This window comes from Lissotriton vulgaris, chromosome 1_1, assembly GCF_964263255.1.
Source record: "Lissotriton vulgaris chromosome 1_1, aLisVul1.2, whole genome shotgun sequence".
NCBI classification, from domain to species: domain Eukaryota; kingdom Metazoa; phylum Chordata; class Amphibia; order Caudata; family Salamandridae; genus Lissotriton; species Lissotriton vulgaris.
The window spans coordinates 1382193641-1382218945 of NC_141685.1; the positions used below are offsets into that span (position 1 = coordinate 1382193641).

General features: G+C 46.7%; 1 protein-coding gene across 1 annotated transcript in view; it reads left to right on the top strand.

The window, feature by feature from the left end:
* Positions 1-25305, top strand: part of NDUFA5 (NADH:ubiquinone oxidoreductase subunit A5) — a 155607-nt gene that overhangs the window by 2706 nt on the left and 127596 nt on the right. Inside the window, exon 2 of the mRNA XM_086936556.1 lies at positions 16471-16515. Within this exon, the coding sequence (XP_086792682.1) occupies positions 16471-16515 (45 nt within the window). The remainder of the gene's footprint in view (positions 1-16470; positions 16516-25305) is intronic.

Here is a 25305-nt window from a genome sequence, read left to right on the forward strand (position 1 = left end):
GCTGACTTCAAAGTGGAGCACTTTATCTCCTGGGAATTGCCCAGGTTGTACTGCCAATTTAGAAAGTGAGGTCCATGTTGTCTTTTTTTGCCCTGTTTACGCTAGTCCAAGGAGGAGGTGGGTTGCCCCGTTATGTAAAAATCTGGGGCTAACTCCCTGCGCCCAAGCATACAGGATTCTTAAGTCGATCTTTCGTCGGTTGTGGTCTTTGCTGTAACTAAGTACATAGCAGCAATGTGGAACATGAGGAGGTCATTGTGGGTTACCCTCTGAGATTTGAATTGCGGCTACTTGACTGGACCACTGGGGGTTGCACCCTCCTATCTCTGCTGAGGTACGAGGGACTATGTATTGTGCACTTTCCTACCGTCTAATGTACATGGATTTGTTGAATTGTTTTAACTTTTTAATTCTCGTTTTAACTATTTTAGATGTAATAAATGTCTGTAATTCTTCTTTAATGACAAACAAATTGTCGAAATAAAAAAAGAAAGATATATATGAACTACAAGTACCAATTCAAGGGCAGGTTTGCAAGCTCCAGGCAGTACTGTAGCCTTAGGAGGCATGTCTTAGAATCAGGTACTCACGAGTAGGGGGTCTCTTCTTGACTACAGTCTCCCATCTCAGCACCTCGGTCGCAGCTGCTTCACCACTGCCTGTCTGTCTGCTCTCTTCCTCAACTCAGTCTTCCACCTCTGCACTGTTCCTCAGTGTCTGTCTCTCATCCTCTTCACTTCTGTTTTTGAAAGGAAGTGGCCATTGTGTCAGGAAGGAGAATGCGCCTGGTAGACCCTCCCTATGCCCTTTTTCATCCAGAATCAGAGCCCTCCCCTGAAATAGAAAGTTTGCTCCTTCCACGCGCAGGAACTGGAAAAGGGGGGGGGGGCGGTCAGGGCGGAGAGAGATACCCATAAATGAATTGCAAATAAAGTATGCCCCGGGGCTCATAACTTCTATCAGCATAAGTGTACTGATGAATGGCTTTTATGGATGTGGTTAGGTTAAGGAGGCATCTCAGTGGTGTGAGCGCCTGTGTGAAGCCTCAGGGCCACAAGTTTAACTTCCTGACTGGAAGAACTTGACAAGGCTGAAAGTGCAATTGCCAACGCTGTCTGGATAGTGAATCACCCGGGAAAGTCTCTAACTTGCCCGGACTGTCCCAGCAAAAACGGGACAGGTTGCAGCTATGCGGGTGTTGTGCCAGAGCGATGGGTGCAGGAACAGCAGACCGGTGAGGAGTGCAAGCAGAAACCGGAGCAGTGTGATGTGCAGGGAAGGGTGACATGCAAGACAGTCGTAATAACTCTTCTCCTGCAGTGTTCTCACCATTATCCATACTAGAAGTGATTTTCCCTCATCAGATCCACAAAATCGGGATCTCTTATGGACCCCTGCTCCCCGACAATCGCAATTCAGGTCACAGAAACTTAGCTGCCTCCTTAACTAACATTTTCAACTCTATGTTTAAACATGGTATTTTCCCCACTGCGTGGAAAGAAGCTCCCATATTGCCCTTTTGAAAAAGTTCAATCTGTCTTGTCTTGTCTGATCTCAGTTGCTTGACGCCACCCAATTTGGATTTAGAGGCGGTCATAGCACTGAATCCTCTCTGATCAATAACTGTGAAGTAGCTACGCTAGGTTGGGTCATGTACCATGAGATACGAATGTGGCTAACTGTGAGTCCCGGGGGAGGGAGGGTAAGGGTGGGAGGCGTATCTTTGGAAATAGTTGGGGATATACAAAATGAAAATGTTTGATTAACAACTCACTGTGGCTATTCTGTGAGAACTATGGAATATGGAGCCTATACTTGTGATGGAATTGATGTATGTGTTCTTACTTATACTGTTAATACAAAGATTTAAAAAAAGAAAACATCGTAGGAATCCGGTCCATAGCTGACGATGGCGAAAATGCGGAGCTACTACTCCTCAATCTATCGACAGCCTTTGACACGGCGACCATAAGGTTTTGGTTGAGCGTCTTGGGGCTGTCCGGATGGAGGGGTCAGCGCTTAAACGACTAAAAATCCTTGTGTGGAAGATCGCATGTGGTAGCTCTGGACCCATTTGTGGCTAAACCCTTCTTGCTGCCATGTTGGGGTCCCTCCGGGTTCTGCATGCAGCCCCACGCTGTTAAACATTTATGTTAAACCTCTTGCCTCTATCATCAGATTATTTGGGCTCAATCTTACCTCTTACCCAGAGAATATCCAAATTGTGGTGGCTTTTTTTGCTTTAAACAGCCAGGCAGGTTCATTTTTTCATGACTGTATGATTGCCGTAGGAAACGGAATGAGTTAGAACGGTCTAAGACTAAACTGAGGTCATTGTGTTGGTAATTCCCCTTCCTTATGGACACTGTCATGTTGGCAAAAAGAATTTGTGTCCCTTCCTGTACCTGTGTCTAAGGGCAGAAATCTGGGAGCGCTCATGTATAATAAACTGACTTTTGGACTTCAGGTTCTTGCAGTCACGTCCTTAACTTTTTTCCCCCCTAAGAATGCTTAGAAATGTTTTTCCTTTCATTCCACTATCCTCCCAAAAACAGTTATCACAGTTCTCATACTTTCCAAGATCGATTACTGTAATGCTCTGTGTTTGAACATACAGCAGCACCATCTTAACAAGCTGCAGGTACTGCAGAATGCAGCTGCCAGACTTATAATTGGAATCCTAAACATCAATCAGTTGCACAAGCTATCAAATATCTCCGCTGCCTGTCAGGCAACATATTACATTTAAAACCCTTTGCCTTGCCCACAAAGCTCTACACTAAATTATGCCCAAGTTCCTTGGGCTTTCAATTCAATGGTATGTTCCTGGAAGAGGTTTAAGGTCTTCAGGTACCCATAAACTTGTCAAAAGGATTAAACAAACAAACTGGGGAGGTAGAGGTTTTGTGAACTCTACTACAAAGGAATGGAACGTACTCCCCCCTGTCCATCAGGTCCATTCCGAACCTCTCACTGTTTAGGAAAAACATGGCTGTTCCCTTAGTAATTTTACTGTACTTGTTTTTATGTTTCCCATTGTGATAGCACCTTGACACCTTTGGGTATCCTGTTTACGCTCTATAAATCTGATAACATAACAGAGCGCTTGGAGCAGGTTCCACCTGGGAATCATAGAGTAGATGCAGAATGAGCGGGGCAAGAACAGGAACTGTGGGGAGGTGGCATGAGTACGGTGCAAAGGAGGTACAATATGACGCACAATGAGAAGACGCCACAAAAGGTCGAAGGGTACTGTGATGGCAACAGCGGGATGTCCAGTTTTAGGTCTCAGTACAATAACAAGTACCATTGAGTTTGGTAACAATATACATCTGTTATTTCTGCGTCATGATGCCCCGTTGCTGGGATGAAAACGTGCGCTTTACAAATACACATGTAATATTAACATGCTGGAAAAGATTGGCACTAACTGCGGGTGTTTGGGCAGGTGGGAGAGTAGAGTGAGAAGTATGTAGCACTGCACTCTACAGCAATACTCTGAGCCACTACTCTGCAACACTGCATTCTATGCCTCGGAACTCTACTGCGCTCTACTCTGCATCACTCCACTCTATACCACAGCACTCTGCAGCACTCCACTCTTTGCCTTTGCATTCTACTGCACTATTTTGTATTCTGCACCCCTTTAGTCCGCACCACTCTATGCCACTGCACTCTTTGCCTCTCTACTCTGCACTCTACACTCTACACCATACCACAACACTCTACTCAACTCTTCTCTACGCACCTGCACTCTACTATTCAACACTCTATATTCTGCACCACCACATTCTACGATGCTGCATTGTTTGCCCCTGAATTCTATGGTGCTGCACTCTAAGCCACTATATTGTGCAACACTGTCCACCAATGCACTCTACGACACTCAGCTGTGTGTCACTCTACACAACTCCACTCTATTCCACTCCAATACATGACACACTATGCCACTCCACTCTACAATACTCTACTACACTCTTCGCCATTTCACTCTACGCCACTCACCACTAAACCATTAGCAGCCACAGGCTTATTGGTCTTGCAAATGCTTTTTTATTTTTTTGACCCAATGACTGGCTTAGTCCATGTAGACTTTGTAAGCATGCAACTAGTGAAGAAAGGATAAAAAAATGCATTGCCCATAGGAGGACAAAAGATGAAAGATTCAGAACAAGAACCCTGGATTTCCTGAGCGTTAGGCATTCATTAGGCCTCTATAGAGTGAATGTGTCCTGCATAAAGTGTTGAGTGCTGGCTGGTTGTGATGCTGAACTGCTTGGTATGCCTTTCTGACGCACTGTACTTAGTGTGATTGCCAAGGTGTACAGCACTGTGTATAAGGTATAATGTGCACCTAATGCATGCCTGGGCTAAGATGAGGACATCACTTCAGGGTTGTGTTAAAAAGGAGGTTTAACTTCCCGTGTGCAGGATCTTACCTGAAGAATCGGATTGTTGGACTACTGATGGTTTATTTGGGTCTATAGAGTAAAGTAATTAGGATAAATGAAATTAAAACGGTTATAACACCTATTGTAGGTGTAAAAGAATGTCATATAAAACTGGTTGGAAGCGGTCGTTTTTGGGTTAAATGCTCAAAGTTTGAGACCCGAGACAATCCTTGCACAGTTAAAAAAAAAAAAATAGCTTTTTGCACTAAATAATAGTGTGTATATCTGTAAAGTCATCAGTCCTTCTCTGCCTTCTGGTACCATCCCTTCAGAAAAGGGGCATTGTCATGCCACACCTAAGAAACCAGGCCTCCAACTGGCTATTTTCAAGAACTATCTCTTCCTCACTGTCCTACAGGCCTTTCTAAAGCAATGGTGAAACAAGTTGAAAAGTGATTGTCTATTTACTTTGAGGTTCAGTGTGTTTTGGATTGGGTTCAGGCAAGTTTTCATTCCAGGTGCAGCATTGAGGCTTGGGCATTAGCTGTTTTGAATGAAATACTATCGATGATCAAGGTGGACAAGGTTGCCTTTTGTTATTAGATCTGTCTGGTTCATTTGATGCAAGCAACCGTGGGGTTTTGGTCAGCAGTCTAGTCTCAGTCTGGTTGACCGGATCTTCTCTTGGTTGATTCATGTCCTTTTCATGTATGCTCTACCGGACAGTGCAAGCTGTCTGTTGGGGAGAAGACCTACTGTCTTTTTATAGCGGACTAGGACACTGCCCATTGCTAACCAGTGGCTTGCGGAATTTGGGTAATTTTGCGTTCTGTGGTGAACGTGAAATTGCCCAACATTCTGCGTTCCGAGAGATTGCGAAATTCTTTGCTTGTTCGCGTTCTCAAAATGCGTGTGCGCGGCATATTTCCCCCTGAGCACGCAAACAGCAATTACGAACAGGAAAAAAGCATTGCGAACAAGCAATTCTGCGTGTTCGCGGAGATTTTTTCCGTTTCGCAGAGATTTGCGTAACGCAATTCTGCAAATTCCTCCCGCCCCTAGATTTATTGTCACTTTCATTTGCTTGCTCTTTATTTGTCAGCTTGAGTGAGCATTACTTTCTCTGTTGTTTTTCCCTACCCTGGAACATGTATGCATTACTTGTGTCCTTCCACTGCTCACTTATGTAGCACTATTTTTTTGTTTTTGATAAGCACTACACAAGAGTGCATGTGTTTTCCAGCTCTCTCCCTTATGTACTTCTCTTCCTCCCTCCTCTGCATTCAGTGTTGCCCTTTCTCAGCCATTTGCTTCTCCCTGCCTCTTGTGTGTTGTGGTCACCCTCGTACACTTTTGCCCCTTCGTGTGCTTTCCACCAACATATCCACATTCCTCTCTAGACAGTTTGCTTCTCTTCCCCCCCTCTGCTCTACTGTCTTCACTCATCTGTTGCTTCTCCCATAAATTCCTTATTACTCCCCCTCACACCTTTTGTGTTTCAACACCCACATGTTTGTTTGCTCCTGCTCCCCACACCTATACTGCTTTCCTCCCCATGCCTCGAAAAAAGAAAAAATACTTTTGCACTCATCCAAAAAAAGATTTACTGATCTAACTCTGATGGGGGGCACACTTGTTATTTTGGAGGTGCTTGCGTGTTGCACGCCCTTACAAATTGACACCGATAGACAAGTCATAGCGATTTTGTTTATACAATAGGTTCCAAAGGCGAGACCTATTGGTCTTGCCAATGTTTAAGTTTGGCATCACCACTCTTACCATACGTTGTGGGTAGCAGAAAAAGCACTTTAAAGAGCACTACTTAGAGATGGATTTTGGCTCCGCCCAGATTTTAATTTCTTTGACTACAGATTTTTTTTACCAACAATGACAAAACCTCGTGGCAGAAGATTTGCACTTTAAGGATCCTTGTTAAGCTGTATATTGTTTTGCCGATTGTAATTTTGCATATGTCATTTTATGACTACATACAAAATTACTATATAATGATAGTATATATATATATGAGAGTATAATGATAGTTGCCATGTGTGAAAGCTTAAGTTGAATACAGTGGGCCTTAGTTGGGCATGGTGACAAGCCAGTGATCAAGGCTTTCGGCCTGATTGATTCATTGAAAAAAGTTATGTTATAGGTCTAATTTTCAATTGTGAAATGTGTGTCAGTAGGAGTAGGCCTGACTTGGATATTGTGAAAATCATGTTAAAACAATATGCTTTTAATAGTGGATTGGTATTATGTGCAAATTATAGTTACTTTAAGGCGCGTGTTCTAGTTATTTTAGATCACTAAAATGCTACAGTTATTGGTTTTAAAACGATATGTTTAAACTGTCTTTCTCACCTATAATGTAATTTTAACCTTTTTATCAGTAAGTTTTTTCTTTTTTTTTTTTTAAATGTTAAAGTAATATCATTTCTACCGTATTTTCCGGCGTATAAGACGACCCGGCGTATAAGACGACCCTCTACTTTGCTTGATAAAATTTAGGTTTCGTGCTATACTCGCCGTATAAGACTACCCCCACTTCCAGCGCAGTCAAACGCAGTCCTGCATAGCCATTCCGAGAATGTATTTTGAACTTACCGTATTAGTGATTCTAATCCTTCTCCCTGTGGTGAGCAGTAAGGCTTTATCAGTGGACAGTGTTAAGCGTTTATTTTACAAACTCAAAGACTGAACTCAAACAAATTGGTTGTATAAACAATATTGCTTTACTTGCAATATTTTTATTTAGAACCATATGAAAAACTGTCACTTGTGAATATACCTGTTTGTCATCAAACATGTACGGTAAACATAAATTAGTGCATGAAACAGTGCAAGTGGATTAAACTTTCCATAACTTTTCATAAATCCAAGCGATTTCTACAGGATTTACAACGTTCCCTTTAAAAGCCTTCAAAATCCTCCTCTTCGTCATCTGATCTCATAAGTAAGTCAATGAGATCTTGTGGTACATCTGTAAGGCAGTCATCGTATGGATCTGGTACCAATTCCGTATCAGATGATGTGGTCTCTGCTTCGGCATCCTCTTCATCTTGCCACAAGTAGTCGTCCTCCATACCATCTAATGAATTTGATATGCCACACTTCTTGAAAGACTTTATGACAGTTTCTGCATCGATGTCGTTCCAGGCCTTTATGACAAAGGTGCACAAAACATCCAACTGTGGAGCACGCATGTTTCCTCCTTTTGTGAATGTTTTTTCACCGCTAACCATCCACTCATTCCACTGTTCTCGGATGCGATCTTTAAATGGCTTGTTTAGGCACACATCCAGTGGCTGCACCAACGATGTCAATCCTCCAGGTATAACTGCAGCATCTGTTTTTAGTCTTGCCAGCCTTTGCTTGGTGCTTGGAGTTGAATGAGCCCTGAACATATCCCACACCAGTAGACTACGTCTTTGTAGAAGTCTACCTGGTCGCCTGCTCCATACATTATCAAGCCATAGCTTTACCCCTTCTTCATCCATCCATCCTTTCTCATTCACATGCACAAAACAACCAACAGGGAACTTGAGTTTCGGCATTGTTTTTCTTTTGAAAATAACCATTGGTCTCAGTTTTGCGCCATCAGCTGTGCATGCTAGTACCACTGTGAAACTGGACTTCTCATGTCCTGTTTTTATTAAAATTGTCTTTTCACCTTTTTGATGGACAGTTTTGTTGGCAATCATATCGAAATTCATTGGAGTTTCATCCATATTTCCGATGCTACTTAGCGCATAGCCATGTTCATTGCGCAGCCTAATAACGTAGCGATGGAAGCTATGCATTTTGGCATCAAGATCCGCAGGTAGTTTTTGGGCAATTTTTGTCTTTTGCCGCAATACCAGATTATGCCTTCCCAAGAATCTGGTACACCAGGATACAGTGGCCTTAAATCTGTTGCTGAGATCTGGGTTAGATTTGGCCCACTGAAGTGCAACCAATCGGATTTTATTTCGGGTCACGACATAACCGCTTTGGCGATGCTCGGTCACCATGTCTGCTACATGCTTTTCGAGTTCTGGCCAATGTGGGGTGCCTCTTCTTAAACCCCTTGGCATACTCCTTAATGCTTTCCCATTTGCTCTCCAGGCCCGAACCATCTTTTCTGTCACTCCATATTGTCTTGCAGCAGCACAGTTATGTTCTGTGGCAAAATCCACAACTTTAAGTTTGTAACTGGCTTCATATTTCCTTCTTCTTGCCACCGCTGGAGCCTTGCTGGGTTCTTGACTGCCATCCATTTGCACTGGATGTACTGCTGGAGCCTTGCCGGGTTCTTCACTGTCTGCCATTTGCACTGGATGTGCTGCTGGAGCCTTGCCGGGTTCTTGACTGTCAGCCATTTGCACTGGATGTACTGGTGCTGTACAGTATGAACAGGTGCAGAGACTGGTGCTGTGCTGTACTGTCTTCACCACCACATGTACGGTACGGCAAATATCTGCTCACCAGACTGCCTTTCCTCTTCGCAACAACCAGCCAATCACTGCAAGTGCTCTACTTCCTTCGGGAACATTCTACAGTCCCCTTTCTATGCCCATGCCCATGTCATGGAGAGAGGAGCGCGTGCCAAACGTGTCAACACAGCGGGGGCTGCCATCTTCGGCGCTGGCTGCCCGTTATATATTTCGGACGTCCTACTGCCTCGTCTGCCTGGGGATGTGCAAGCGGTTGGAGGCGCGTGTGCAGCGGCAGTCGAGGTAAGACTCATGGCGCCATTTGCTCGCTTGTGAAGCGGTCTGACACCTTCGAGTGAAGTCCTCGCTAAGAAAAAACGCTCGCTTTCGATACTTGCACAGTTCATGGCGCGGGGCCTAGGTGTGGACGTTGCCAGTGCAGGTGGCTGTATTTTTTAACATAAGGTGTGTTGTTTCTTGTTATTTCCTATTGTGAAGCGGTCTGACACCTTCGAGTGAAGTCCTCGCTATGAAAAAAAACGCTCGCTTTCGATACTTGCACAGTTCATGGCGCGGGGCCTAGGTGTGGACGTTGCCAGTGCCGGTGGCTGTATTTTTTAACATAAGGTGTGTTGTTTCTTGTTATTTCCTATTGTGAAGCGGTCTGACACCTTTGAGTAAAGTCCTCGATATGAAAAAGCGCATGAAAACATACCATAAAATTTGGTACCCTGCGTATAAGACGACCCCCGACTTTCCAGAACATTTTACGGGGTTAAAAAGTCGTCGTATACGCCGGAAAATACGGTACCTAAATTGTCACTTTAACCTTTGTTTTTTACCATTACATTTCTATGTTTGTTTTGAATGTAAAGTAAGATATCCATCACCATGTGCAGTGTGGTGTTGGAACCAGGGCCTGGCGTGGTGTTGGGAGCAGGGCCTGACCTGGAGCCAGGACCTGTGCCCAACCCCCTAAGTGCACCGTACCTCTAGTAGGGTACGCCCTTTGGCTGTGTGCAGATTGAGTTTGGGCACAACGTCTGGGCTGTGCAAGGCCCTGCACGCAACCCCCTCGGCTGTGCATGGCTGACTGTGTGATGTAACAATATAAGTGTGTCATTTTAAGTTAGGCAGAACTATTGGTTTTGTCAAAGTGTTAGTGGGGCCTATTGGCTTGTCCCTATCGTGGGATAAACAGAGCAATGTGTGAATTTATAAAAATATACATTTGATTATAGACCCTGGGAAAAGCAAACCTCCTCAGCTAAAATCAATTGTTCTGTTTTTTGAAGTTGGATGTTTGTGGGACTTGAATGAGTATCCTGCAAACTCAGCCGTCCGGATGTACAACGTTTTCGAACTTTAATTTCTGAAAAACTACTGAATGTATTTATACCAAATCACTGAAAGCACACATTCTGGACTCCGATTTAGCTTTCTGTTGAATTTAGTGGTATTCCATTTAGCCGTATTTGGAGTATCGCTGTTTGTTTGTTGGGGATAAAACTGCTCACTCGCCCATCAGACCCCCGGACATCGCGCTCTTTGCTTCGCTCTCCCCCGCCGCCGCACTTGACAACGCGGTCGCAGTGAGGGGGGAGCAATTACGGACTACACCTCCCAGCGTCCCCTGAACAGGACACGGGGACGCCGCCTGCAGCATCACTTTCCCGCGCCTGGAGGCGCATAAGGCAGACCCGCTCTCCCGCGTCGTGGTATGCGCGCGGGCGGAGCGTCTGTGGCCGTCCGGGGCAGGAGGAGGCAGGGCAGGGCCATACCCTTAACATCTGCAGCCACAAATGGGTAGGCGAAAGAAAGCACATACTACAGAGGAGGGTAGTAAAAATGCTAAAGTTCCCAGACACTCTAACTCCATCATGACCTACCTATCCTCTGCTGTGGGGGCCCTTACAAAGGAGATTGCTAATGCTGAGCACGAACTGGGTTTGTTACCCCTTTCCCCCACTAACACCCTTACATCTTATCCTCTGGAATTGGCGGACAGTGTACCAACTGACATACCACCCTTACACCTGGAACCAGTGGTGTGTATTGTAAATCCCCCCCCCCCCCATGCCCAATAAGCAACGACACTGCTTCAACACCTCCTACTAATTCTATCAGACAGAACCCTCAGTTGGTAACCCAACCAGCAAGGCGGAAGAAGGGGAAAAATGCCGACACGATGGGCACATTGAACACGCCACCTGATCTCTTGGGAGATAAACTGGAGACGCTTTTTGTTGCCAGGATTGAACCTTTTTACTAGTTGGTATTGCGAAGGATATTTGGACACGCTAAACACCTGCTTGGAAGGACTTTTAAAGAAATGTTCCTTAATAGATAACTTGTTAACACCAAACCCCCCCACATAGATTCACTTGATAGGGGGTCGTCTGTGCAGGGAGACGTGAGAATGGAGGTATCTGGCAACAGGCCAACGGTACAGGCATTTAGTGGGGTATCGCCCCTGGTTGATAGTTCTTGCACCACCAAAGCACCACTTCTTTGTAAACAGGCTAGCGCTCCAAATATGGTGGACCTGATATCCCCTCTGAACCAGGTTAGTTTACCTGTCAATAGGAAGGTCATCCCCAGCGAATATAATCTTAATTTACCACCCGAGGTGTCCCCCTTGGTTGCGGTTTTTATAGGGGTCCCCCCACTCATGGAGGGTGAGACGGAATCAACCATAGATCTTATGGCTAAGGCGAACAGGTGGTGCTCGGATACTTGCTGCGGGGAGAACGTTGCGGACATAATTATCCATGCAAGGAGGGTGGACTGGATTGGCAACCAACCAAAAATCACCCAGGGGGACTGTGTGGTAATCAATTTTAGCAGAGCTAACCTGGTAGATAGGTTATTTTGGGATGGCTCTGCTATATCACAAAGGGACCATCTGAGACCCGTCCCCTTGGGGCTTTTTCTACCAACCCTTAGCCCGTATTAAGCTGATAAACCACTACCCAGCAAGATGGAGGGGATGGATGCCACCACAGGGGGTGGGCAGTGCTCATGGATCCACAAATTTACAAGCCTTAAGGAGACCCATCACCCCGTCAGTATCTCTTCCCCGGGCCTCCCAGGGTGCAGCTGAGGACTGTGGGTTGGTTACGAGTAATTATTTCGCCCCCTTGTCAGGCCTGGAGGACACAGACTGACTATCTGCTATGAAACCGCCCCAGACAGAGGGGGACAGCAATTCAAATGAGGTCACAGTGTGTAAAATGCTCAGTTGGAATGTGGCAGGAATTAGCTCCAAACGTGGTGATTATGAATGGTCTAGATGTGTTTCCGGGCACAATGTTATCGCCCTACAAGAAACGTGGGACACCGCCTCTAGCTTCTGGCTGGATGGGTACATCAGCTTTGCCGTGGCTGCCACCCCCAGCAAAGCTGGCAAGGCTAGGGGAGGTCTCTCAACTCTATTCTTATTAGATCTTAAAGGATCCCTAAAGCAGATCAAAAATGCTTCCCCAAATATTTTAATTGTAGAAAGGGAAATTAGTCCCACCAGGAGAACTTTATACATAAACTTTTATAATTCAGGGAACAGGGACATTGGTGAAAATAATATCGCCACCCTAGACTCCTTTTTAACTTCAGCCAGTCGCAACTCACAACCTATGAATGTGTATTATTGGGCGATTTTAATATCCACCCCTGCAAATCTATGTGCGGCTCAACCAACCATGAGGGGGTAGCAGGATCAGAGGGACCCCCCTTTGAACACACTACACCGGGCGAGGAGTTGGAAGATTTATTGGCTAACTTCAACTTCCTAGAACCAATGTCCGTGGATGGGGGGCCTAGAACACCTACCTTTAACGGGACAGCCCCCGGCACAATTATTGATTACATATTCGTGACCCCAGGCATTTTAAACAGGGTTATTTCTTATTGTACAGTTCCCTCCCTTTACAGTGACCATAATCTTGTACTCCTTGAGGTTGCCTGGGGGGACTTCATGGGGCATATGCCGGGGCAAGCAAAAACAGGGCACACTTTACGCCCAGTGGACTAGGGTAGAAGGCTCAAGTGGGCCAATGTGGCCCCGGACAATTTCTATGCCGAAATCTTCCCGAAAATCGAGGACCACATGGTGATCAGCCAGAACCCAAGTGCCTCAGATTATGAGATTACAGGTGCCTTCCAAACGATTTGTGGCCAAATTTCGCTGGACCTCACGGTTAAAGCGAGGCAGGGCGGCAATAACCAGCGTCGATGGTTTGACGCAGCATACTCGAAAGCACACAAATCCTTAATGGCTGCTCTCAAAGTACAACCTAGGGCGGACATTGCCATATTGAGGAAGGAATATAAGCGAGTTATTAAGATTAGGCAGGATAAAATCAAGAACGAAGCCTGGGAGTATCTACTCTGCACGGACATCCTACGGGATAGCAGGCAATTTTGGGCCATAATCAATCAGCCCTTCTTTTCCGATTCAACCAATTCCGTTTTGGATTGTGTCATCCCGGATGACAAATGGCTGACTCACTTCAGATCAGTATATGGTGATACCGATGCGGTTGGCCAAGTGAGCTATATGACGATACCCGGGCCCCCCCCCCCCATATGTTTCAATAGGGATGAGGTCGAGAAAGCAATACTGGCCACCACTAGGAATAAAGCCCCTGGGCCCGACGGGGTGCCAGCTGACTTCTACATCCACTCTCCCAAGCTATGGGCTGGCGTTTTAGCCAACGTTTTTACCGCCGCTAATGACAACCCTTTACCATCTACCGGGTAACTTCTACCATCGTTCCCATATTCAAGAAGGGTCACCATGATGACCCCGGGTGCTATAGGCCCATATCCCTTTTGGACAGAGTCCTTTTGGCCAGGTTAAGGGACAGTTTGGAGAGCTGTGGGGGTTTGGCTGATATCCAGTACCAGTTCAGAGAGAAGAGAGTAACATTAGAGCAGTGTTCCAACTTACACCCGTTGATCTCAAAGTATACGGTGGCCAAGGAGGGGTCATTATTCCTTGCGTTTATGGACCTCTCCTCGGCCTTCGACTTGGTGAACATGTCTAAGTTGTGGGACATTCTCCTGAGGATCGGGATTGATGAGGCATTGGTTAGGTACATGGCTTCACTCCACCAAGAGCTATTTGCAGTTGTGCGGGTCACCGAAGAGGGAAGGTGCATGTCCCGTTTTAATTCCATGCGTGGGGTCAGGCAGGGCTGCATACTGGCCCCCCTGCTTTTTACAATCTACATTAATGGCTTGGATAGTTACTTGGAAGAAGTGGATGGAGACGTTCCGCGTGTAGGAGAAGCTAAGATCCCTGCTCTCCTATACGCGGACGACGCGGTGCTGATAGCCCACTCTGGCGTCTGTCTTCAACGGCTTCTGGATGCCTTTGGTTCCTTTATGGACCAATTAGATTTGATGGTTAACTCGACCAAGTCACATACCATGGTTGTTGGGCACCATAGAAAAAAGAGTATAGCTAAACCTTTTAAATGCAAGGGGGAGGTAGTCACTAGAGTTTCGGCTTTCCCTTACCTGGGGTGCTTTTTTGATGATAGGGGTTCTTGGGGTCCTCAGGTCAGGGCAAAAAACCTGGCGGTGACTAGGTCATCAACGGCTCTTATGGGATTTGCAAAAAGGGTGGGCGCAAGACCGATGGAAGCCCTCTTAAATGTCTATCACAGTAAATGTATTTCTCTGGTAATGTACGGCGCACCGCTTTGGGGTTATGTATGCCTTGAATCAATACAGAAGGCTGAAAACAGATTTTTACGTTCCCTTTTGTCCGCCCCACAGTCCACACCAACCTTTTCTATACACGCAGAGTTGGGCCTGGACTACGTTAGCGATAGGCTAAACATGGCACCTTTAATCTTTTGGCTGAGGACCTGGCTCAATAAAGAACTGACCCTTAACCACATGATTATGAAAGACATCATGTCTTTAGACCATCTGAGGAGGGTGCCGTGGATGGCCTATTTGAAGAAGTCTTTCGCGGAACTGGGTCGCCCGGAACTCTTTACATCCCCCTCTGGTATCAGGAAACAGGATGTAGATGTTGTTAAGAGCCAGTTCATGATTAGGGCAAGAGTGGGCCGTGAGAAGAGGGAACTGCAGAAGCCGTCTGTGAGAAGACATTATCTACTAGTGAACCCCATTGCACTTGAACCCTACCTAAGTTTTGTCCCTAGGCCATTCCACAGGTTTCTTTTAACTAAGTTCAGATTTAATCTCATGCACTTTTATTTGGGTTGTTTTAATACATGGGATAAACCAGAGTCAGCCCCGCCTTGCACCTGTGATAATTTTTCTGTTCAAGACACCTTGCATTTTGTTATGTTTTGTGGTTTCTATTCTGATTGTAGGCAAAGACACTTGTTACCTGTTTTAAGGAAGGCTGGTTTCTCCCAGGTGAGACCAGCTTTGTTTTATCTCCAATCACTGTGTAACATCCGCATTACATTTTGCATGGCAAACTTCTTAGTGGCGGCGGCTAGATCTAAATCACGCAAGACATTACAAGGCTTTCCCTAAGGAGTTGTATTTTTAAAACCCAAATATCTTGTTACATGAAATTGATTAGTATGAAATTGAATAATTTTTATCTGTATAAAAATGTTTTTATTTTCTTTGTATGATTTTGAACTAAATCGAATAAAGATTCCCTGACTATCGCTGTTCAATTTTTCTATTGGAATTGCATGGGGAATTTGCGATTTGGGACCCACCTCCCTATTTTCTTAGCTTATGCTTTGACAGAACACCACAAAAAATATTCAAAGATGGAGTTCAGGTGGATAAACTTTTTATTGGAAAGTCTTGTGAAGATTCGGCAAACAGTGCCAAAGTTATTAGCAAACCAAAAAATCTCTTATGATAACCAGGTCCTAACTATAACTGCACAGTTGCGACTGCCACTGTGTGATATATGTTGTCGAGAGAGAGCACATTTTTTATATCTTGGGATTCCCTAAATCCAATAACATCCGCTATCTAGGAATCATGAGTGTGGCTTAAGTCCTAGTTTAGTGGTAATGCCATTTTGTGTTGATTTCTGGAGGATGTACTAAATTGGGAGGCAACCTCCCCACCCCGCCTACAATTTGGTGTTCTCCACCAGAGGAAATGTAAAGCGGAGGAAATTCCACCTGTCAAAGCAAAAGCAGACCTGGAAACTAGCATGATGAAATAAGCAGACGAGAATGATGCGTCTCCCTTGATCTACCATTCATAGCTGCGTATACTGGGTGTTTTAGTATAGTCTCATCGTATAGTGGTTTATCCTGACTAATGATATGAAGTGGAAATTTATGTAGCCCAGTGATCCAAAAAGGCCTGTTTTATTGCCTTGGAGACATTCTTTCATAAAAAGCTAAATACTTCTAAACCATGTAACAGCACATGCTCATTGTTACTTTGGATGCATGCTTGCCTTTCTCTTTAAACAGTTTTTGATGTAATTTGTGCTTTTAATACATGTAGTAAACATGAATCTGTGTATTTTGTAATCTTTAGTGCCATTTTACTTTTCCCATTCACAAAGTGATTTGTCTAAAATGTAATTTTTAAAATTTCTTTTGCATTGAACAAATATAAGCAATGCATGCTGCATTTACACGATTAAATTAATAAATTAATGCTTATTTATTTTTAATATATATGTATTTTTTCCTTTGCAGACAACTGGATTAGTTGGTCTCGCAGTCGCCCATAACCCTCACGAGGTATGAGAGGACATAATTGTGTCTAAAAGGATAAACCTATTGTGTGTCCTCAATTGATTGACTCCGTTTAGAGCTGTTTTTAATTTACATGTGCTCTCTATGGCATATTTCGCATATACCAAATTGATAGTTCACTTGTTAAGGTGTACCTTCGCTAAAATTGAAGGTAGCTAAAATGATTATTGTATTAAATCGAATTTTATCTTTGATGTTCTATCAATGTTTGTTTTGCAGTGACAAGTCCTGTAAGGATAGCTAATAATTAATTGGTTGACTGCCTCAGGACGGTAAAGCTGAAACATTTGGTTTGTTTCACATGTCATGGATCTGAATTTATTTTATCACTTTATTGTAGTGCTGTGAAATGTTAGAACAGTCCTAAATGAAACAACTGAATAAGAATGCAAAAACCTGCTTAAATTGAAAATTCCTTTTTAAGACATCTTGAGTAGGTCATGTTTTTTCATTTTATTGTATCCTTCTATCAATCATTCCTAAACTGTTTAGAATTCCTAGTTTAGACTGGCACATTGTCACTATTCACACGTTCTTTTCTCTCAGACTGGATCAGGGGTGAAAAGATTATCCATTACCATACGAGGAGCAGTGTTTGTGATTGGGTGCTTACCCCTGGATATATTTTTATAAGGGTATGTGCTCAGATGCTTAGAACGGGCATTAGAAGACCTTCCTGCAGATAAGTTCTTGCTGTTATGATTTGCATTGCAAACTGACTGACTACTCCCAATACTGAAATGCTCAACCCGAGATGAAACCCCTTTTAATCCATTCTGAAGACCAGGGCCACCTTGGAAGTAATGTTGGTATCTCAATTATCCAATGAGGAGCTTGGCTTTTAAGGGGCTGAATTCTGGGAGTGTGGTACATGTGAGGATGAGCAGAGTAAGGGCGTGTCGGAGCTGTAGGTATTTATAGAACTAAGTGGCATTGAGGGCTTATGGACCCTGTTGGTTTTGAAAGGTATGGATATGTCCTCCCTTCCACACATCTCTGTTCTGGGAAATGGCAATAAGGTCCCACTTTTGGAACCCTTCTAGGGCCACCATGCCTCCCATCCATGTACATCACCACAATGATGTCTGGAGTGTAAGTTTGGTGTCCCATTGAATGTACTGCAGTGCCGACCACCAAGCTAGGAGGACCATTGTAGTTACAGTCTGAATTGTATAGGGGATTAGTGACTGGTAGAGCATCGCTTGAACCTTTGAGAACCACAGGCTTTCCTGCTTTAGTTGGTAGGCTGGGCCGGAACACCCCCCAAGAGAACCAGTCGTTAATTATCAGGAGTCCCGTTGCGATATAGTAAAGGAAGAGGTTGCTCGTTCCCATTCCAGTCGTATGGAGCTTTCTAACAATGGGTCAGCGCCAACCTTGGGCTAGAGTTTCCCCAGAGGAACAATGTTGTTAGGTTGTCTAAGGAGTTAAACCACTACAGGGCTCAAAAAGTCCAAAAATAGTACTAGTCCTGCAGGACTAGTACCTTGAAAAATCTCCTCTACCTAACTCCTACCTACTTGACCTCCGTCTCTGAAAGCAGAGCAAATGTGACAAGATAACAAGATTTAAAGGCACCTTTATTGCTCGTTACCTTTTGTGAGTAATAAAAATGCCTTTAAATCTTATCTTGTCACATTTGCTCCGTTTCCACAGACAGAGGACAAAAGTTAGTTTGTCTTTCTACTCGACAGAAAGGGCGAGTAAAAGCAGCTAGACCTCGTTAAATTTATCTCACATATGCGAGTGGTCAAGTGGATTTTTCGAGCCTTGCACTAGTGCGGGAGATGAAGCGGGTGATTCTTCGGCACATACAGGAAGCGCAGGAGTATCGTCATTTTGTACAAGGCCGTTTTCCCCATCTGGTTCAGTGGAAGGGTCTGCCACTTCGCAGGTCATCTTTGGATTTCTTTACTAATGGGGTCAGGTTGAGGGACCAGGTCAGTTCTGGGTGAATCGCTTCCCAGGTCCCAAGGTATCGGAAACTGAGGCATCTAAAGTGAATGCTTGACTTCCATTCTATACATTACTTTGAGGTGTGAAGGGGAACCAGAACCGATTTGACTGGAGTGAGCCTCAGACCCGACGCCTCCTCAAAGAGTTCTAGGAGGCTAAGACATTGGGGGTCAGTACGGGCAGGATCCGTCATAAACAAGAGAGCGTCGTCCGCATATAGGGCAATTCGCTCTTCATGAGAGGAGCTCCAACTCCATCTTTGGATCTGGGCATCGCATCAAATGATTCGGGCTAGTGGCTCTGTTGCCAGAGCGAAAAGCAGTGGTAACAGGTGGCAACCCTGTCTTGTCTCCTGCCGAATCGGGAAGTCGTGCCAGGGAACCCGGTTGATAAATACTCAGGCCGATAGGTTAGAATATAGTACTAACACCAGCCCCCTGAAGTATGGGTCAATGCAGCCTACCCTCCATTTAGCGCCAATCCACCGTATCAAAGGCTTTCTCAAAGTCTTTCAAGAGCAGGGCCAAATACAGTGGCAGGAGTTGTTGATATGCCAGTACCACATGTAGGTGCCTTAGGCAGTGCCTCGTACTGCGACGAGGCATGAATCCACATTGATCGGGATGTATTAAGGTGGCGAGAACGTGTTGAGGTGGGTGGCGAGAATTGTGGCGTAGGTTTTGACTTCATTGTTAATAAGTGATCGGTCGGTAGTTAGACAGGAAGTGTACAGTGTATTTGCTTTGGGTTTGTCTTGTGGGAAATCTCCTCGTTCTACCGCCTCCCCGTAAAGGGTCTGTAGGTGTGGCACCAGGATCTCCCTAAATGCAGGGTAGTACTCTGCAGGATAACCGTCTGGCCCCAGCGTGATGGGCTAATCCAGTACCTGGGCGTCGATCTCTGACAGCTATGGGAGCGGGGCATTTCATAAGGAGAAAGAGCAGTCTCCTGTGTCTGGGGCACAGGTGTTGGAATAGAGTATTTTGTAATACACTGCAAACATCTGGGCTATTTCCTCTGATTTCCGCTGAGTACACCTTTCAGCGTCCACGATCTCGAGAATTATTCGATATGGTAAGGGGCGGGATGCCTGGCAATATAAGAGCTCACAGTTTTTATCCCCCTATCCGTAGGCCCTGGCCGTGGAAGCTCTCCACATTTGCTTAGCCGATTCTAGGGAGGCATGGCGAATTTCCTTGTGTATGAGCTTGAGTTGGTGGGGCTCAGTGTCTTCATCCGTTACGCCCAATACATGCTCTAGGCGGGAGAGGCGTTCCTCCTGGAATCGGTGCATTGCTTCGACATATCCCTTGGCAAAGCCTCTGATGGTGGCTTTACCGGCCATCCATAGTGTACCGGGTGATCCAACTGTACCCTCGTTACGTTGGAAGTATTGCCTAAGTTCTACTCTCAGGGCCTTTTTGCAATCCTTGTGTTGGAGGAACCAGGCATTAAGCCGCCAGATAGGGTGGAGTGTGTCAGTGGGACCCCCACCCAGAGGGGTAGGGGCTAGTGGTCGGAAATCCCCCAGACGAGTGGTCGGATGTTTTTCACCAGATGGCAGTCGGGTGGGCGTAAACACCATGTCGATACAGGAGTATGTGGTGGGCCACCCATGTGTGGGTGTTTTGGTGGAACTGCGGATTCCATGTTCTCCAGACATCACAGAGCCTAAACTGGGAGGCCCAGTCCAATAGTCGCCAGGCACCTGAGCACCGACCATGGGAAGGGACCACAGTAGTGTCGCTGGCAGGTCCATGACTGCATTGAAGTCCCCACAGATTACTGTCCCTGGGGTAGAGAGGACATTAAAGTTGTAAAGTCTCGGAGGGATGTCTGTAGAAGTGCTGGAGGCATTTAGACCGTAATCGGATTCAGGGTGTGCCCTCCCATCCTCTTTGTGAGGGCTAAGAAGCATCACTGGGGATTCAGGATGTCCCGGGGGAGACTGTGAAAGGAAGAGAGCGGCGAAGAAGAATAACTACTCCCCTCGAGCAGTGATTTCCCAGCGGGTGGGTTTCTTGCAGTACGAGGATCCCGGGGGCTGAACGTTGCGCAAACTTCAGGACTGCAGCACATTACACCTTGTCCAAGAGTCCATTGACGTTCCAGGAGAGGATGCGCAAGGACTCCAGGACGGTGTCACTCATATTACTCCTAGGAGGGCAGTGACTGCTGGGTCTGGGTGCCCGTGGGTCTGTGCGCATTAGGACTGCAGGTGGAGATTGACTCTTCGCTGCTGTGTGGTCAATGAATGAGGAATAAGGTCCATGTGTGTCTGGTATAGAAACAAACTGAACAACATGCAGAAACATGAAGAAAGTTCCCTGAACAATCCTCCCAACCACCCCCCTCCCCATACTTCTTTCTCTGAAGCATCTGTCTCCCTAATAATAACAGTTCTAACAGGTGTAACCATTGTGGTTGGAGGAAAAAGTGGTGGAGCCCTTCTTGTTGTAGGATTTAAGGAGTCTGAGGAGTTTAGGATATTAATGTTCGTTGAGGCTGTCACAGGGCCTTATCTTTGTATCTTTGAGTTTTGCTCTAGGTCTGTTTCTCCAGATTCATTTAGTGGTGAGGTCGGAGACCCCTTCCGAGATGCCTCCCAGGATGGTTTGAGCTCCTCTGACAGTCTGCTCTGTCTTCTTTCGGCAAGGGATGCAGATGTGCTTCTCCCCGTCGGTTCTGGTGATACTGATGGGTTTCATGGTGTGTTGTGACCTCTCCGAGACCGAATGCGCCACTGCTGCAGTTTTGGTGCTTTACTCTGCAGCCCTACCCTCCCTGGGCTGGGTCAAATTTGGGTATAGCGGGGGTTCCAGGTCCCACTGCCAGGTTTGATCTTTGGGAGAAGGAGAGTGAGGGGAGAGAGTGTCAGCACTTGTCACCGCTATTCTGGTTTACAAAGCAGTCTGTTTAGAGGCTGCGCTCCTCACATTGACTGCCTTCCAGATATGTGGCCGAGCACAGCGCTCGTGACCGTTTCCGCAGTGCCGGTGGAGTTCTCGTAGGCCCCAGAGGGTCCTCTCACTCTGGGCCAGGCATGCTACTGATCAGTTCCCGCAGCTCTGCCGTGGCCGAAGGAGGTTGAGGCAGTCTGGTAGGTCTTGCTGGCAAACTGTGCACTTCGCAGGCCCTCTGGGTCAAGGCCAGATTTTAGGTGATCTCGCAGGCCTTGGGCATTCTCTCCCCTGGGAGGCCGACGTCTTCTGCTCAGGTCTCGGTCGTGGGCGTTGCAGCAATCTCATCCGTTTCATATTAAGGTGGGCAGCTGTTCCCTGGGCAGAGTCCCGGAGGGCCCGTGCCGCAGTCTCCAGTCCTTTTCCTCCCAGGGGGCTGCCATTTTGCGTGGGGATGTCCCAGTGGCTAAGTCTGGGATGATCTCTCCAAGGCTAGGCTCCAGGATTACCGCCAGTTAGCCATCAGCAGATACAGTAACTATCGATCAAGTCTAGATGTCCTGAGAGTAGTGGGGATTCGAGCAGATGACTGAGGGGTCCAGAGCACTCTTGGAGTGCAACCACCATCTTGACGCCCCCACGGAACAGTAGGGTGACCAACCGTCCGTAAATTTCACGGACAGTCCGTAATTTCGGCCGTCTGTCCGTTGTCCGTGAAGGAATCTTTAACGGACGCCATTTGTCCGTCATTTTAACAGGGCACCGGTTGCTCCACCCTAAAGCCGGCACAGCTTGCACCCACCTCTTTTCTTCACTCCGATGCTCCACCAAAGCTCCTCAGATGCCCCGCAGCATTGGAGAGGCACAGCGGGATGGCTACCCTCACACCTCCAGCCCTTGATGACCTGTTAAGAGGTGCTTCAAAGGTGACTGAGAGGGAGGGGCTGCCGGTTCAGGAGCAGCGACATCTATTCACATGCAAACAGCCCTGAATGTGTCATGTCTCTGCTATTTAGAGGGGGGCTCACACATTCCATTTCTACCCAGGGCCCCAAACATCCGAGACTCGGCCAGATTACACCCCTGATCACACCGAGGCAGCACGTGGTTCTCTTCACAGAGCTTAATTACTGTCACTAAATTGTTAGCAAACCTCGGTTCTTCAAACATGCAGTCTATAATGTAAGAAAATAAAGAAATGGCACAATCGCACCTACACTAATTAACCAAGTAAGGAGGACAATCAGTTAAATCAGTTCTCTTAGAGTATCTCCTGTAAGTACTGTACATCACAGTGGGGGATGGCATTTTGGACAGGGAGCCTGTCTTCTCGTTGTCTTGTGCAGGAGAGGAGCCCAAGATGATACTAGAATACTGCATGCCCACCCCTGTGTTCCCTCTCCTGTGATGGCTCCTGCCCTCCCCTCAGTGATGGCACCTGTCCCCCATGTGGTGGCTCCAGTCCACCCCACGCCTGGGATGGCTCCTGTCCCCCCATGTTGTGGTTTCAGTCCACCCCCACCTTTGGTGGCTCTTGTCCCCCCCTGTGGTGGATCCTGTCTCCTCCCTGGGTGGCTTCCGTCCCAGTCCTGGAACGGCCCCTGCAGCGAGGGTTAAGTTCTTGATGGGCCTCTTCTCAAAAGGGCTCAGCTCAAAATTAATATGGAAAGGTCGGCGAGTAAGTAAGTGAAGGGATGGGTGAATGGCAGGATGAATTAGTGAAAGGGTGAATGGATGAATGAAAGATTGAATAAATGGCTAATGAGAGAGGATGGATGGATTGATGAGTGAGGGGAAGGATGGAGGGAAAATGTAAATAGCTGGATGTATGGGTGGAAGGGTAGCTGGATGATGGATGAGGGGAACGATGGATGAGGGGAAGGATGATGGATGAGGAGAAGGATGGATGGATGGATGGAGGGGATGGATGGATGGATGGAGGGGAAGGATGGATGGATGAGGGGAAGGATGGATGGATGAGGGGAAGGATGGATGGATGGATGGATGGAGGGGAAGGATGGATGGATGGAGGGGAAGGATGGATGGATGAGGGGAAGGATGGATGGATGGAGGGGAAGGATGGATGGATGGAGGGGAAGGATGGATGGATGGGGGGGAAGGATGGATGATCAGGAGATGGATGGATGGATGAGGGGAAGGATAAATGGATTGGATGGGTGAGGGGAGGGATGGATGATGGATGAAAGGAAGGATGGATGAGGGGAAGGATGGATGAGGGGAAGGATGGATGGATGAGGGGAAGGATGGATGAGGGGAAGGATGGATGGATGAGGGGAAGGATGGATGGATGAGGGGAAGGATGGATGGATGAGGGGAAGGATGGATGGATGGATGAAGATGAGGGGATGGATGGATGGATGATGATGAGGGGATGGATGGATGGGTGAGGGGAAGGATGGATGGGTGAGGGGAAGGATGGATGGGTGAGGGGAAGGATGGATGGGTGAGGGGAAGGATGGATGGGTGAGGGGAAGGATGGATGGGTGAGGGGATGGATGGGTGAGGGGATGGGTGAGGGGATGGATAGAGCGGAAGGATGGATGGGTGGGTGAAAGGATGGATGGATGATGAGGGGAAGGATGGATGATGAGGGGAAGGATGGATGGATGGATGAAGATGAGGGGATGGATGGATGGATGATGATGAGGGGATGGATGGATGGATGGATGGGTGAGGGGAAGGATGGATGGGTGAGGGGAAGGATGGATGGGTGAGGGGAAGGATGGATGGGTGAGGGGAAGGATGGATGGGTGAGGGGAAGGATGGATGGGTGAGGGGAAGGATGGATGGGTGAGGGGATGGGTGAGGGGATGGATAGAGCGGAAGGATGGATGGGTGGGTGAAAGGATGGATGGATGATGAGGGGAAGGATGGATGGATGGATGAAGATGAGGGGATGGATGGATGGATGATGATGAGGGGATGGATGGATGGATGGATGATGAGGGGGTGGGTGAAAGGATGGATGATGAGGGGAAGGGTGGGTGGGTGGATGGATGGATGATGAGGGGAAGGGTGGATGGATGGATGATGAGGGGAAGGGTGGATGGATGATGAGGGGGTGCGTGGATGGATGGATGGATGATTAGGGAATGGATGGATGATGAGGGGGTGGGTAAAAGGATGGATGGATGGATGATGAGGGGAAGGATGGATGGATGATGAGTGGGTGGGTAGAAGTATGGATGGATGATGAGGGAAAAGGATGGATGGATGATGAGGGAAAAGGATGGATGGATGATGAGGGAAAAGGATGGATGGATGATGAGGGAAAAGGATGGATGATGAGGGGAAGGATGGATGGATGGATGGATGTGTGGAAAAAGGTAGGGCCGATGTCGATCGAGAACCTTTTTAAGTATTGCCCGGCGCTAACCTCCTCTCATACCACTCAAATCTTTCAAACAAAGAGGCAGGCGCTGGAGACTGAAAGGCAGGAAACAGAAGTTTAATTCCGACGGAGCAGAACACGTCAACTCAGACAACAGGGTATCTTCTCGAGGTGCTCTAACCGCATCTCTGAGGCCTGGCCTTTTATACACAGGTTTATGGCTTTATTGCATGAAACACATCTTTGTCAATACTTTGATGTACGGAAAGACATCCTCGGAATCCCCACTCCAAGCTCATTCCCACACACATTTACAGTAGAAGTCCCCACCCCGGTCACAACAGGTGATGATTGTCACGCAGCTGGGCATTCCGCCGATTCCCGGAATGCATGTGGTCGATCGGATCTCATGGGGTGGGGGCTTTGATCAGTTGTGGATCCTTTGATGGGAGAAGCTTCCTACTGTATGGGGGCAATAAACAGCATCCGCAGGGCCAGGTGGCGGCCTGGGAACGAGCAGGACAATCGGGCACAGAGGAAAGGGGGTTTTATCAAAGGGATACAGGA